The sequence below is a fragment of the Parus major genome, chromosome 5 (genome assembly GCF_001522545.3).
Source record: "Parus major isolate Abel chromosome 5, Parus_major1.1, whole genome shotgun sequence".
In the NCBI taxonomy this organism is placed as follows: Eukaryota; Metazoa; Chordata; class Aves; order Passeriformes; family Paridae; genus Parus; species Parus major.
In genome coordinates, this window is record NC_031774.1 from 25184413 (window position 1) to 25198861 (window position 14449).

General features: G+C 42.8%; 1 protein-coding gene across 5 annotated transcripts in view; it reads left to right on the plus strand.

The window, feature by feature from the left end:
- MAPKBP1 (mitogen-activated protein kinase binding protein 1) overlaps positions 1-14449 on the plus strand; it is a 98821-nt gene that overhangs the window by 20691 nt on the left and 63681 nt on the right. For all 5 annotated transcript variants that reach the window (XM_019007043.2, XM_015631364.3, XM_015631360.3 and 2 more), the window contains exon 3: positions 7407-7498. In XM_019007043.2, coding sequence (XP_018862588.1) covers positions 7407-7498 — 92 coding nt within the window. The remainder of the gene's footprint in view (positions 1-7406; positions 7499-14449) is intronic.

Sequence of the window (14449 nt, forward strand, 5' to 3'; positions counted from 1 at the left end):
AAAAAAAGAAAAGGCAGGGGAATCTGGTCCAAAGCCAGACTTTTGCATGTTAAGCTGAAGTGCAAAATGAGTATTTCACAGCTGTGTTATAAAGCCCTGAAATGAAAGCTTTGCAGTGGAAATGCTGACAGCCCCTTAAGTAGAACAGTATAATGTAATTAGTGCTCTATGTTTTATGTGCCAAACGAAGCTCAGCAGAACTAAATGTAAAACTTCAAGCCTTTGTTTTTCTGCAGCAGTAACAGGACATCAGACAGCGTGTTCAGACAATGGATTAGCGCCTACAACGTGTGCACTGCTCCCTGGAGGTTGGATGTGTTTTTTGCGGAGGGGCTCGGGGGCAGCAGCAACAGAGATGTACAAACAGGGCCAGCTGTGAGATTTGGCGCTCTGTATCAAATTTCACTTATGTAAGATAGACAGCTATTTCTTAAATGCTGACGCTGACAATGTACAGCTACATTTTCAGCATTTTCACGTATTGGATGCCAGAGTGCGTTGATACGACTTTGCTGTGTAGCAGCGTGGAAAACATGTTGGAGTGCATGCAGAGGTGCTGAAAACACTTGGGAGCAGAATGTAGAGAGACAGACATGCAAACCACGGTGCTGTTGTGAAACTCGGGCCTGATGTTGGAGCTCCCTGTGTCAGTGTATTGGAACAAAGAGCCCTGGGGTCTCAAGTAGACCAGTAAAGGGGTGATTTTTTGTTGGTTTTTTGGTTTTTTTTTTCTAATTTTTTAAGGCTAAAGAGCAGATGATTATTTAGCCACTTCCCTGTGCAAGATTGTTACTTACTTACTACTGATTACTTGATCTTCTAGGGAAGGCTTTTCAAAGTAACCCTCAGGGGTTTTGTATCTCAGGGATTTCTGTATCTCGGGGATTTCTGTGTCCTTTGCTTTTTGGGGAGCACGTGCCTTGGCACATGTATTATTAATATGCCTGCTTTCAAGCAGGAGAGATGGATGAGGGCAGACACGTTGTGCAGTGGACAGTAGATGAACTCTGATGGATGTTGTCTTCTCATGCTGACTCCATGCCTCTGCTTAATTAAATGGATTTGAATGTTAACTCTGTTATACATTGGCCCATGGGAAGGCTTTTAAAATAGAAGTTGACTGCTTGTGGATATTTACTGAAGTAGCCATTATGGAGTGGGTTGGAATAGTTGTGCTGCAAGAACTGTCTCTGAGGATGCTCTTGATCATAAATGCTCGCAATGGCATGGAGAGAAAGGGGCACGTTGAAATCAAATTATTAATTCAAGAACAGGATTTTCCATTCCATGGGGACCAGACAGGATGGAATTGGTGATAAGTTTCCAAATGCAAGGCAGCAGCAGTTCTTATCTGTGACTTTGTTGAGCAGGCTGACTTCTTTGTTTCTCTCTGCAAATTATCTTAGGCAGATTGAGAGTAAGGTATTAATGTGAAAAAATGGAAAATAAAACAGACTATATTGTCCTGCTCTGTAAGCACTTGCTGTGGCCATGTCTGGAAAGCTGCATGTGGTCTTGATGTTTCCCTTTCATCTCAGGAATAATGTAGGGGACATGGAAAGACCTTCACAGAAGAACTGATAAAGGATATGGAATGGCTTTCAGGAGAACCATAAAGTGACTTCAGGAAGACTCTTGTACTTGGAACACAGGTGACTTGGGGTGATAGTATAGCTCCTTACAAAATTGTGAACCATCAAAGGTGGTTTCTAGGGACTGTTCACTGTCTCTTCCCATAAAAAGATTGAGGCATGTAAAATAAAACTATTAGAAGTGAAGTTAAAAACAAATGATGAAAGATGGTTCATCTTGCAATATATCAGACTGGTAGACTTGCCAAAAGATGCCTTGCCAAAAGATGTGGTGAATGCTAAACTTTTATAGACAGAGTGGATAAGCTCATGGTAGAGAATTCTACTGAAATAAGTTAAAAATAGAGAATATCTATTTTAGACTGGAAGACTGACAGAAGGTGAGAAAGAATCAAATTTGTTTTCCTTGATCTTAAACTTTATCCATACGTTTCTTTTTACCATTCTTCCTGACACTTTCCTGCTTTGCTTTTGGCAGCAAATGGAAAAAGAAACCAGGGCTAGATATTGGTCTCTGATCCAAGGGGGCCAATCTCATGCAGTCTGGAACAGACATTATCTGCTTGTTGAACATGGTTTTCTCTTGCCTGATGCTGTAGGTATTGGGGCTTGTGGGCAGCCCTGTACAGTAACATCAGTTTTCTCCCCTTGGTTGCCATTTTGAGCACTGGAGAGTAGCACAAATCCTCTCAAATGCTTTGCTTTTTCATTTCCGTGCTTAAATAAATTGTGCTTGTAGTGAAGGATGAGATTTTGGGCCCAAAAGAGGATGAAGTTAGCATAAGAAGGCCGGAGGTGAGATAATCAAGTCAGAAAACTCTAATTTCTTTGTCATATGAGTGTGGGGATGAAGAGCTGAAGTACTGTTGAACTCCCACTTAGTCTTTTGCTGGCCTGGGGAGAATGGTGGGGTGGGTGGCAGCAGGCTATTATTCAGCCTACAGTCAAAACTCTTTGAGGGATGCCTGGTGGCCTAAAGCCTAAAGATGGCTTTGTCTTGAAAATGTCTTTTTCTCTCTTTCTTTTAAGATGAAGGCAGAGCACAGAAATCTGCTGGTGTGCAAACAGGCACAGATACAGGAGCTCCTACCCAGCAGCAGGGGTTCAGTAGTGAAACAGTGCAGCTGTAGGCAGAGTGCCTGTGACAGGCAGGACTGTCCATGTGATGAGATTGTCCCGTTTGGCACCTGTGGAAATTATTGCTGTGCTGGGTGTGTTTATTACTGCTTTCTAACAAAGTCCTGGCTGGATGTGCAGGCCACAGTGTTTGTCTGCTGTGCTTCTGTACGGCTTTGCAAGTCTAGATGGTCCAAAAGGAATGCAAATGATGGGAAAGAGCAAAGTGTTTGCAGGGGGTGAAGTTGGGCTGATCCTTCAGGGATTTCTGTGTTGTCCTTATAGCATATGGAAGCAATTGTTTGTGGTAACTTCCTCAAAACAACAGAAACAGCTCATGCAAATATAAAACTCACTCTAGGGCCTAGGTGCAGCTGGTCAGACATTGAATTTTCTGAAAAGCTAAATGAGGCTGGCTGGGGCTGTTTAGATCAGTCTTTCTGAAATTATTATCTGCACCTCAGTAGGAAGGGAAAGATGGCACAGCTTTTTCCCCCAAGCATGGGCTTTCCCCATGTGCAGTGTGGGACTGCCAGATGGAAGCAAGGGCTGCTCTCAGATATGCTCTTTGACTTCCATGTGGGATTGGGCTGCAGTGAGACCTCTCTTTCTGGGAAGGTCCAGCTGCTGTGAATATCTCTTGGTACCTCGAGTCCTACAATTCAGGGCTCTGCTGGTTTTGTCCTACCTGTCTGATGGTGTTGGAATTTGACGTGGAAGAAACAGGGCAAGGGATCTGCTTAGCCACAAAAATTTCTTTACACACATTTGTGCAGTTCCAAGGAACCTAATTTAAATTTAATCCTGTAAAATGGCTGAATATCGGATTTTGCAAGACAGGTGTTAGCAGCACAGGTTTTGGTGTCTGAGAGTGTATACTGAGCCTTGAAATTTGAGTAAAAGTTGACCTTAAAGGAATGGAGATGGGATGGTTCCAGTTAGCAGCACAAAATGAGCTGCAGAAGTGTTTTGTGTGTGAATCAATTCAATAACTCTCTCAAGTCACATAGAGAACCTTGACTGAAAGTGCCAAATGCTATTAATAGAAGCCTCAAGATGAAGTAACAAATGAGGCTTGTCAGCCTTCTCTCCTGCCTCTAATTTAGTACAAATGACAGGTTTAATCTTGCAGTTGTTTCCAGGTTTGGATGAGGGTGTTGAGGTGGCCCATTAGTTGCCTGTGAAGGCCTGAGCAAGCAGTGACATGTCTGACAACTGTAGGATGCAAACTGGGCAAACAGAGGAGCTATTGGTAATGAACAGTGTCTCAGATCTGCAGGGGAACTTTCCAGGTCCTGTGGTTAGCTCAGATCAGATTTGGGAAGGTGTGCAAAATAATTTGTTTCTGACTGGGATGTGCTGAAGTACTACTTGGGAGACATATGAGTGGCAGTGTTTATGGCTATGTAGGACTGGGAGACTGCCCTTACCACAGGAGGAAGTGGTAACTTCAGATGTGGGATAATGGCAGACCTGTATCAAATCTGCCCTTTGCTGACAAATCCTAATTCCAGATTAGGAAGTTAAAGTTGATGTGTTTTTGCACTAATTAACCATATTAAGAATTCATTTATTTTAGCTGAAAAATTGAGAAGAATCCAGTTATCCAGTTTTTACCTATTGTTTTTTCTCTCTGAAATGTTTTTCATTCTCAAGTTTTGTGACAAAGTTACTATATCTTGCCCCTATGTCACATAGTCTGAAAGCTGGCCATGGGGAAAAAGCTGTGGTGTATTGTGCACAGGTTGGTGGAAGTGGAGCTCACAAGTCTCATAAGATCACATTTTAAATTTATATGCACTCTTTTTTGATGCAAGTTGGTTTTAATACTTGACTATTATCAAGTGGAGGTGATGCCTTTGAATAGGCTTTGTGGGCCTGCCTTTCAAGTTCTTTACACTAGGAAGTTTTTGAAATTAAGACTGGGAGCAAAAGAGGGGGAAGCCTTTTTCAGAAAGTTAATTGTGAATCTTTAGTCTAGAGACAGGTACCTGTTTCTGTGGCACTTGGACTGTCAATATCAGAGGTATGGCCTTGACAGTTGCCTTTTTCTAAAGGAATAAATGGTCTGTTGGAGGCCAGAAGCTACTCACTGGCAGTAAAATAATTAGAGTGGAAGACTGAGCTACTCCTTTTATGTCAAGCTGTGTGTTGACCATAGGAGAAAGGCAGACTCCACATCCTAGCATTGCCATAAAAAGTCTCTTGACAGAGCAGCAGGGGACCTCCACTGACTTCCTGTGGTTCTCCCCTGGCTGGCAAACAGAAATCAAACAGAAAATAAAAAGTGGAACATGGTTTTCTGATGGTTTAGCCTTCTGGACAGGTAATTGCCATGGCAGGGCTGTCTGGAGTGAGGGAAATGGTGGGGGGTGTCACTGGGCTGTGTAGGATGAGGAAGGAAGGAACTGTCCCTTCCAAGACAGGCTGCTGTAAGATCAGCTCAGCTGTGGTAAGACTTCACACTGAGAGGCTCAATAAATGTCCTTGCAGAGCAAAGACATACCTGTTGGTGAAAGTAGGTTGCTGAATTGCTGCTGGAATATCTGCATAGCCAAGGTCAAACAGTGTCTTTTAGGATAGGGGGAATTGCAGCCAGGCTATAATTCTGCTGAAGCCCGCACTGAACAGTGTAATCACAGCATTCTAAATTGATGTTTGCTGACAGCATCAAGTAATTGGTGCTTTATCTTGATGGAACTACTTGAATGGCACATGTCTCTTCCACTTCCTCCTTCACAAAAGAATGCATTTTCTTTAGGAACTTAAACCTCTTCTAGTTTGGGAACTGCTGATATTAGCCAGAATCTCAGCAGCAGGAGCAGTGAGTTCTTTCTGCATCTTTTTGAGCTGCTTTAAAAAGATACGTTTTGAAGTATTGGTAACAAGTCTGGAAGAGTAGATATCCTCCTGGCCTTCTCCGCTCCTCTCCCTAACCCCCACATTTTTGTTCCAGTATTAAGTTGAAACAAAACTAGTTCCTGTCTTTATCAGTGGATTTGTAACTGCATTTTTAATTGCATGTTCCTTCTTAAGAAAAATTCAGTGGAGTTTTGTAAAAGCCATGTTTTCAGAGATTCTCAGTTTGCAAAGGAAGGGGACATTTTGGTGGTTTCTCATAATGTCTTAAAGTACTTGGGGTATATTATTAATAACAGGGGAAAAAAGGACTGAGTTGTTCCAGAGATTGGAATATGAAATCTACTTTCCATGTCACTGCTTGAAGGCAGGCCAAACCTGAATTAACTGAAAGCTTGCATGGCTCATGTTAAATGGTGGCACCTCAGCCCTGCTTCACCTGATGAATCAAGGTGCTTCTCTGTGTGGGGTTACTTCTGACTCCTTCCCTAGCAGCCTGAGCCTTGAGCTCCATGAGACCTTGTGTCTCACCCTGCAGCCAAACTCCTCAGGTCTGGTAAGGTGTGTGGTCAGGGTGGCGTGGGAAACCTGCCCCACCCCTGCCTTTTGTGCTCCACGTCCATATAAATGTAAGATGTTCGTCTTCAGGGCAGCTATTAAAGTCAGTAGTAATTATTACAATAGTAACTTCTTATGCTGTGTCCATGCCCCTAAGGCCTTAACCAAATATAACTTAGATGATGATAATTATAAACAGAAGACTGTGACCCAGTAAAATCCTTGAGTTTAGCACAGACAGCAATGCTGAGGAGGAATGTATACATCAAATATATAATAAATAAAATTAAACTCTGCAAATGTAAAGGAAAGAGAATAATTTTGTGTCGGTCAAAATAGCCCCAGGGCTGACAACTGGTTTGTGCTCAGAGGTTGAGTCCTTTCATGCCACAAATCAGATTTTGTGCTGTGTAATCCCACTGCAGCCTTTTGCTTTGGGGTAATCGCTGAATTCTGATGCTTTCTCTGCCAGGGAGTGCTCCCCAAAACATTGTGTCATGTCCATTTGTCAACTGTCCTCCCATTTTGGTTTTTTTTGGTGTTTTTTTTTTTGCTTTTATCAGCTTCTTACTACAGAGGCCTTTGTATCTTCCAAGTAGCTCTTCCCAGTTGCATTTCTTTTGTTTTCCTAAAACTAGTGGGGATATTTGCCTGAGGGGAAGTGTGGGGACATTTAGATAACTGTCTCTTGCAAGGGTCATTGGTATGCAGCAGGCTTCTGAACTATGTTTATGGTGTTCTCTCTCATGACTCCTGGCAAGGGATGCCTTTGACCACTAGCTGTGATTTCTAACTCAAGCACCCTAGGAAAAACTGAATATTCAGTTCCTAGGAATACAAGGCTGGGACCAGGCTGAACCACCTACCACTGGATGGAGGCAACTAAGAGAATGTGTCAACCTGGAAACAGTTTTCAGGAAAGAGCCGAGCTCTAGAGACAGTGGTATGTTGCTCTTACTGGGAGGATGGGAATTGGTTGTCAATGAGTGTGCATCCCAGCTTTTCACCAGTACTATCTGCTGCTTGCAGTCCTCTGTTTGCAATGCTCTGGCATAGAGAAAGTAATAAGTGGGTCGATAATTCCTTCTCTGTACCCCAGCAATATTTTCCTATGCCTATATTGAAAGTTGAATGGGGTTACTTTTGTACCTGGTGCTTTTCAATGGATTTCTATGAACCAGGGATCCAGTGTGAACCAGACCATCAGCATCTGTGTTATGGGTCTATTTGAACTGCACTCACATTTCATAATACTGTTTTTTTTTTTCTTATATGCTCTAGGTGACTTTGGAGAAGGTGTTGGGCATAACCGTGTCAGGAGGCAGAGGATTAGCCTGTGACCCCAGAACTGGCCTCGTCGCTTATCCAGCAGGGTAAGTCACTAACCACATTCCTCAAAGCTCAAACAAACCACTGGTGCATTAACATGAAGATTCAGGGTGTTTCCATTATCATCTTCTATAGGAAGCCTATTTACCTATCTTTAAACACCGGAGAACAATGAGACAGAGCACTGTTAGTGTAATTGGCAAGGGAGAAGGGTTGCATTATCAAATTTTAATGAGGTCTCTTTTTAATGGAACTACTCTCATTCCTCTTGCTCTAAGCTGGGAGTTAAATACATTTTGTGGACTTTTCACTATGTTCTATAGTGTGATGAACAAAAGCATGATTCAGTTAGATTCTCAATCCAATAAATACCTAATGGAGCAAATGATGCTTTCAATGAATTGACAGAAGCCTTCTTGTAGCCGCCCTGCGATTTATGACTTACCATGTGTAGTGGTTATATGTGAACCTGCTTGTATGTGGGTTCTTTGGAGTGAAACACATCTGTCAGTTGTAGTCCAAGTTCAAGTAGAGGTATCCAGAAAGAGACTTTGATGGAAAGCAAAAGAGCAACCTATAGGGACATGGGTAAGGGCTGGAGAGGTCTGCTGCAATGCAGGGATCAATGAGTTTGGCTCTCCTTTGAGCTTGTTCTGCTGGCCAGCAAGATAAAAGAGAAGACCAAGGGCACTATCTCCAAGTCATATTGCATGGACATACTCTTAAGACATGAAAGCTGGAATTAGAAGACAAGAGCTTCCACATCAATTGTAGGTGATGTTTTCAAGGGTACAATAAGTGTGCTAGCCGCATTTAAAGATTCTGTGTTTGTGGCTAAAATGAGAGATGGAGTCAGTGAAAGTGGCTAGAAATTTATGCCTGCCCTGTTGATATCCTAATTCACCAAATCACAGCATTGCTGTGGTTGGGGGAGCCTCTTGAGATCATCTAGTCTAACCCTTGTGCTCAAGCAGGGTCACCTCCAGCAGGTTGCCCATGCCTATGGCCAGGCAGCTTTTGAATATCTCCAGAAATGGAGATGCCACCATCTCTGGGCACCGTGTTCCAGTGTTTGACTACTCTCACAGTAATACAAACATGAAAATAAAGATTTTTTTTTAAAAAAAAATATTTTTCCTTTGTGTTCAAATGGAATTTAATGTGTTTTAATTTCTGCTTATTGCCTCTTTTTCTGTCAGCAGACAGTTGAATTATCTGTTAATCTGCAGACAATTGGAGGTCCATCAGTGTTAAATAGCATCTATTATGCTTGAACTCTTTGGAGCCAGGCAGATATATTCTGGTGTGTTTTGCCTCTTCCTGTATATCTTTTCTGACACTGAATATGTTCACACTTGAAGTCAGCAAGAAGAGAGAAGAAAATGAGTGCAGTGAGCAGGTATTTTGGGCTCCTGCATAGCTGAAGATAGGTTAGTTTTGTTAATAGCAATGTCCTTTGATGAGCATGCCTGACATTGATTTAATCAAATGTGAGTACACCTGGGGTTTCTTTTGGCTAATTAAAAGGTTATGTGGTTCCTTAGGGCTTTACAGGGGAATTCCTGTCCTTACTTGTTGGTGGTAACATTTCACAGCCTGGGCAGGAATATACTAGATGTGTGTTCTAAAAGTTTAAAGGCTTGTATGACATGCTGCTTTTGTGCCATGGCTGGCCTGTTTTGTGATACTGTTGTGATTTGATGCAGTCAAGACAGTCTAGAGCTAACAATGTAATCATCTTGTTAAGTTTGGGTTTTATTGGCTTTTGTGGGGTTTTTTAGTTTGGTGTGGTTTTTTTTTTTGGTTCCTCCCCCCCCCCCCCCACCCCCCCGACTTCCAGTGACTGTCTCTTGATTTGAAAGAATCCTGGCCTTTTTGATACACTGGCTTAGTTTTATTTATTTATTTATTTATTTATTTTCTATTTAAATTACACAGACTCACAGAATAGGTAGGGCTGGAAGGGACCACCCTGGGTCATTCAGTGCAACCTCCCTGCTCAAGCAGGGTCATCCTAGTGCACATGGCATGGGATTACATCCAGATGGTTCTTGAGTATCTCCAGTGAGGGAGACTCCACAGTCTCTCTAGGCAACTTGTTCAGTAAAGAACTGAACTGTCACCTGCACAGTAAAGGAGCTTTTCCTCTTATCCTGGTGGAACTTCCTGTGCATCTGTTTCTCTCCATTGCTTCTTGTCCTGTTGCTTGGCACCACTGAGCAGAACCTGGCTCCATCCTCTGACAGCTCCCTCAGATCCTGACAGACATTGATGAAGTCCCCTCTCAGGTGTCTCTTTTCAAGGCTGAACAAGTCCAGCTTCCTCAGCCCTTCCTCATAAGATAAGCTCCAGCTGACCATGCATCCTCCTTGCCATCCACTGGACCCACTCCAGAATCTCCCTGTCTCTCTGTACTGAGCAGCCCAGAACTGGACACAGCACTCCAGCCGTGCCTCACCAGGGCTGAGCAGAGGGGCAGGATCACCTCCCTGCACCTGCTGGCAATCCTCTTCCTGATGCACCCAGGACACCTCTGGCCTTGGCTACAAGGGCACTGCTGGCTCAGGGACACCTTGCTGTCCACCAGAACCCCCAGGTCCCTCCCAGCAGAGCTGTTCTCCAGCAGGTCACCCCCAGCCTGTGCTGGTGCCTGGGTTGTTCATCCCCAGTGCAGGACCCTGCATTTGCCTTTGCTGGATTTCAGACAGTTCTTCCCTTCCCATCTCTCCAGCCTGTTGAGGTCCCTCTGAAAGGCTGCAGAGCCCTCTGGGGCATTAGCCACTCCTCCCAGCTTTGTGTCATCAGTGAACTTGCTGAGGAGGCTCCTTCATCCAAGGCACTGATGAACAGGTTAAACAACACTGGGCCCTGTACTGAACCTTGAGGGGCACTTCTGGTGACAAGGCTCCAACCAGACCCCGTGACAGTGATCATGACCATCTGGGTTCTGTTGCTCAGACAGAACTGTGCATTTACTGGGCACCAAACTACTTATATGAGTCTGATGCAGCAGACTGGGTGTGGCTCATGCACAGTTGTTTCATGACCTGTCCATGCATCTTGGTCATCCTCAACTCTACTCCAGTGATTTCCCCATCCCACTGCTCATGTACGGAGGTTTTGCAATGCTGACATGCAGGTGCTTGGCTCCTTCAGTCCTACCCCTAAAAGCTGAATTTACGTAATAACGTTGTATTTTCCTAAGAACACTTTCAACATACCTGGATTGATTTGGCTGAGAACAAAACAGTTGCCCCAGGCTTCATCCACATCAGGTATACAAGCAACTATGTGAATGAGGACTTGTGCATAAGAAGCCTTGACATTCTTTGAGCATAATCTTAATTTGGGTCTCTGGTTTGCCTAAAATAATTTTTTTTTTTAAAAAAAGTGATTGTTTTTCTGAGTTTTCTCTTTCCTGGGGTTTCTGAATCTCCTGGGAAGTTTCTTAAACTGATGAAAGAAGCAATTACCAATGCAACAAAGCTCATTCCAACTCCACTGTGGTGCCAAAGAGCTGAGTGTTACATTGTTTTTTCCTTTTCTTCCCAAAGGCTTTTGCACCTATTATCCTTTCTCTGCATTGACCCTAATGAGGCTCCCTCTCTGGCAGTGTGGAACAGCAGCTGTGCTGATCCTGGTGTGTTTTTTGTGGGATGCTTGTGTTGTAGGAGACCCTTTCTCCATGTCAGCAGTAAAGGGCTAAATGCACTGAGTGCTGCAGATATTCCAGGCTACCACTTTGATGTAAAGCTGTTGTCTTGGGAGATAAGGCAACATAAGAGAGAAGATTGTATATTCTGCAAAGGTCTTGCATCTGCTGCCTGCATTCACCTGTTTTTATATTGTAAAGCAAAACAAACCCAAAGCTGCTTAATTGGATCTCTGTTTGGATTTTGCAGTGGGTAACAAAGTTGTTCTTGTTAGGGTAATGAAGGGGGTATAGAAATATACCAAATTTTTTACCTCTTGTGATAGGACCAATGCTCTGACCTTCATTTGTTTCAATTCCCCTGCTTTGCATTTTTCCTGCTCCTCTCACTTAATTTTCTTTTGAGGTTTTTTTTTTTTTTTTGCAGTAGCTAGTTGAGGCTCTGTTTCCTAGAAACAAGAAGAGAAACAAAACTAAGACAATCCTCTGAAGATGACTAACATTAAAAAAGGGAAAAAAGGGTGTGTGAAATGTCTATCATTTAAATTTTAGACCAGCTGCTAAGATAGCTTTAATCACCTTATCTGGACTTGGTGTTTTGTTTACTCGTTTTTTAAGCCTTGTAGGTTGGTGTGACTGATTGATTTTATTTCTCATTGTTCTTTTCTTGACTCTCAGCTGATCCTGATAGATAGGTTGGGAACCTGATCTTCCGGTGAGGCACTTGCCCGCTTGAGGAAACTGTTTGTGCTTTTTCTTCTGAGGAGCAGGAATGTAGCACTTCATTCCTTTAGTGTGCAATGGCTTTTAAACACTATGCTCTGGTAGGCTTAAGCATCCCTCCAGCTCTGCTCATCAATTTGGAGTCACCCTGATAGATTTCAGGGATTTTTGAGATTAGTGTTCCTTGCTGGGAAGACTGGTATTTGATACACAGTACATATGCTGAGTTGATCAATCTCAACCTGCATATTCTTTTATTCTTTCCCCCTTTCAGCTCCTGCATAGTTCCTTATGTACAGCAACTCCTGCTAAAGGCAGATATGGGTTTAATTTAGAGAATTCTCTCTGAGACATAGTAAAATGAGTTTCTCTGGCTTTCTCTAAGAATTACTGTAGGCAGACACAGGCCCCTGGCTAGCTCTGTGTGTGTGCACAGTACATTTGCTGAACACATGATTTGGATGGCCATGTATTCTGTCCCATTTCAGAATGAATCATCCTCATTTGTAGATAGGAAGGGAGGGACAATAGAAGATAGATGATCAAAATTAAAATTAAGATAGTGAGTCTTTTTTCCTGCTACTTTTTGCTGCATGATCTGGTTGAAGAGTTAGACTTGTTCCTTTTTCAGCTTTATCAGCTTGGGGTTTTTGTTGGGTTTTCTTTTGGTTTTTTTGTGATTTTTTTTTGAGATAGGACCAGTAACGTTCCAAAGTAAATAATTGTATCAGTGCTCAAATCAGAAAACTGCACAGTTGTCTGGGTCAAATTTTATTTTACTGCAGTTGTGCTGTGCATGCTGCAGCCTCTCGTGTGCTGACCTGCACTGCAGCAACATCCAGCTATAGTCTGGTTTCTTTTCACTGTCTTCCCCTATTGCACCTCTCATCCTCAGCTGACTTGCAGTATGGAGTGGGAGCCACTTTGTCAGCCCTTCTGAGTCATACCCCTCCTGGCTGTCAGGTCCTGCACTGACAGGCAGTGATGATGGTCTCCATCACAGCCAAGGGAGGAAGGGGATGAACAGGAAATGAGTGAACTGGTTTTAATCCATCGAGGAGCCTGCTCAACACATGTGTAGCTGTCTCACATAGCTGAGTGGTAAATCCCTCTGGAAGCTGAAAGAATGAAGATTTTTTTATTTTCCAGAAGTGATTGTTGGTTTGCTCTCAAATACCTTTTTCCACTTCCAGTAGATAGGCTGTAAGGCCGAGTGGCTTCCAGCCCATCCACATTGGAGTCTCTTGAAAAGTTTTAGTCATAATTTGCCATCATTATATAGATAGATTACTGCACAAGGTAATAAATTATCAGCTTAGAATGATTTCTCTTTACCTTAAACTATATATAACCCACAATGGAAGGGTAACATTTAGAATAAACATTGTGTAACTTGAGCAGATGCTCAAGGAGCTCTTGCCCCTTTCTTTCTTAAAGTGGAAGGTTTTGGTCAGTGAGGTGCAGTAACAAATTGTGAGAGGCAAATCTAACAGGTGACTGATGGTGAATGAGGCAAAATGCTGTTCTGAATCTTTCCAAGACTTTTGACCATTTTAGCTGAGTTAGAATTAGTGGTGACATGGACAATGAAATCCTAATTTGTAAGATAACAAGTATTTCTGCCTTATTTCAGTGCCTGTTTTTATTAACTAACTGATTACATTGCCTGGAGGCCACAATGGTAGTTGCCTTTAGGAAACTCTAGGTGCACAGAAGAAATCCACTTACTTACAGAGCCAGTACATGGTACATGTGCAGTTTGAGCAAAGCTCTACTGCTCTGTGCAGGTATAGTGCTTTGCTGATTTTGCCTAACATAAACACTAATGCTATTGGGCTGTATCCCAAATGCAGCCTGAATTGGTACAGGGGTTTTGAAATACTTGAGCTGCTGGTGCTGTCTCCTTCAAGCTTATGTACCCAAAGCTGAAGGAGAAGTTCTGTGCTTTCTTTTTATGTTCTTTTGTAAAGGAGAATCCTGTGGTGTTGTAAAGATGTAGAAACCTACCATGAAATGAAGAAAAGTTCTTGTGTGTGGTTCAAAGCAGATTTCAGCATCTTTGGTCACATCAGAGGCAGCTTGCTTTGTCCTTTTTGAAACAGGACAGTTGCCTTTCAAGAGTTAGACCTCTTTCCCCTCCTCTTTACCCAGGAATCTGGAGTGTTGTTAATACATTTCTTCTGTGAGGCTACTGTGCTTAATGTGCCACCTGGGGAGATACTCCAGCTGGCACAATTGTGGTGATGGGCTCAGAGATGAAGATAAGAAAATCCTCGAGTGAGATCGTTAAACATAGTTAGAATCTGTACTGCAGAATGGTTTGAGTTGGGCCATTAGAACCAAACCGAGAAAAACTTTCTGTATCAAAAGGAAACGACACTGGGTTTCAAAAAGACTTGTCCAAAAAGACAATAAGAAGTAGCCAAGCCCTTCCCTTTCCTTCCCCAACAGTAACAGATTTCTCAGAAAGAAGCAGGGATACTTTGTGTCTCTAAGCTCCCTGTCTCAAATACCCCCTAGACACAAAGAAATGCATCTGCACCGAGGCTTGAAGATCTGAGGTGTAAAATACTTCCTTTCACTACTAGCCTTTAATAATGTAGATTAGGAGGAAAAGGTG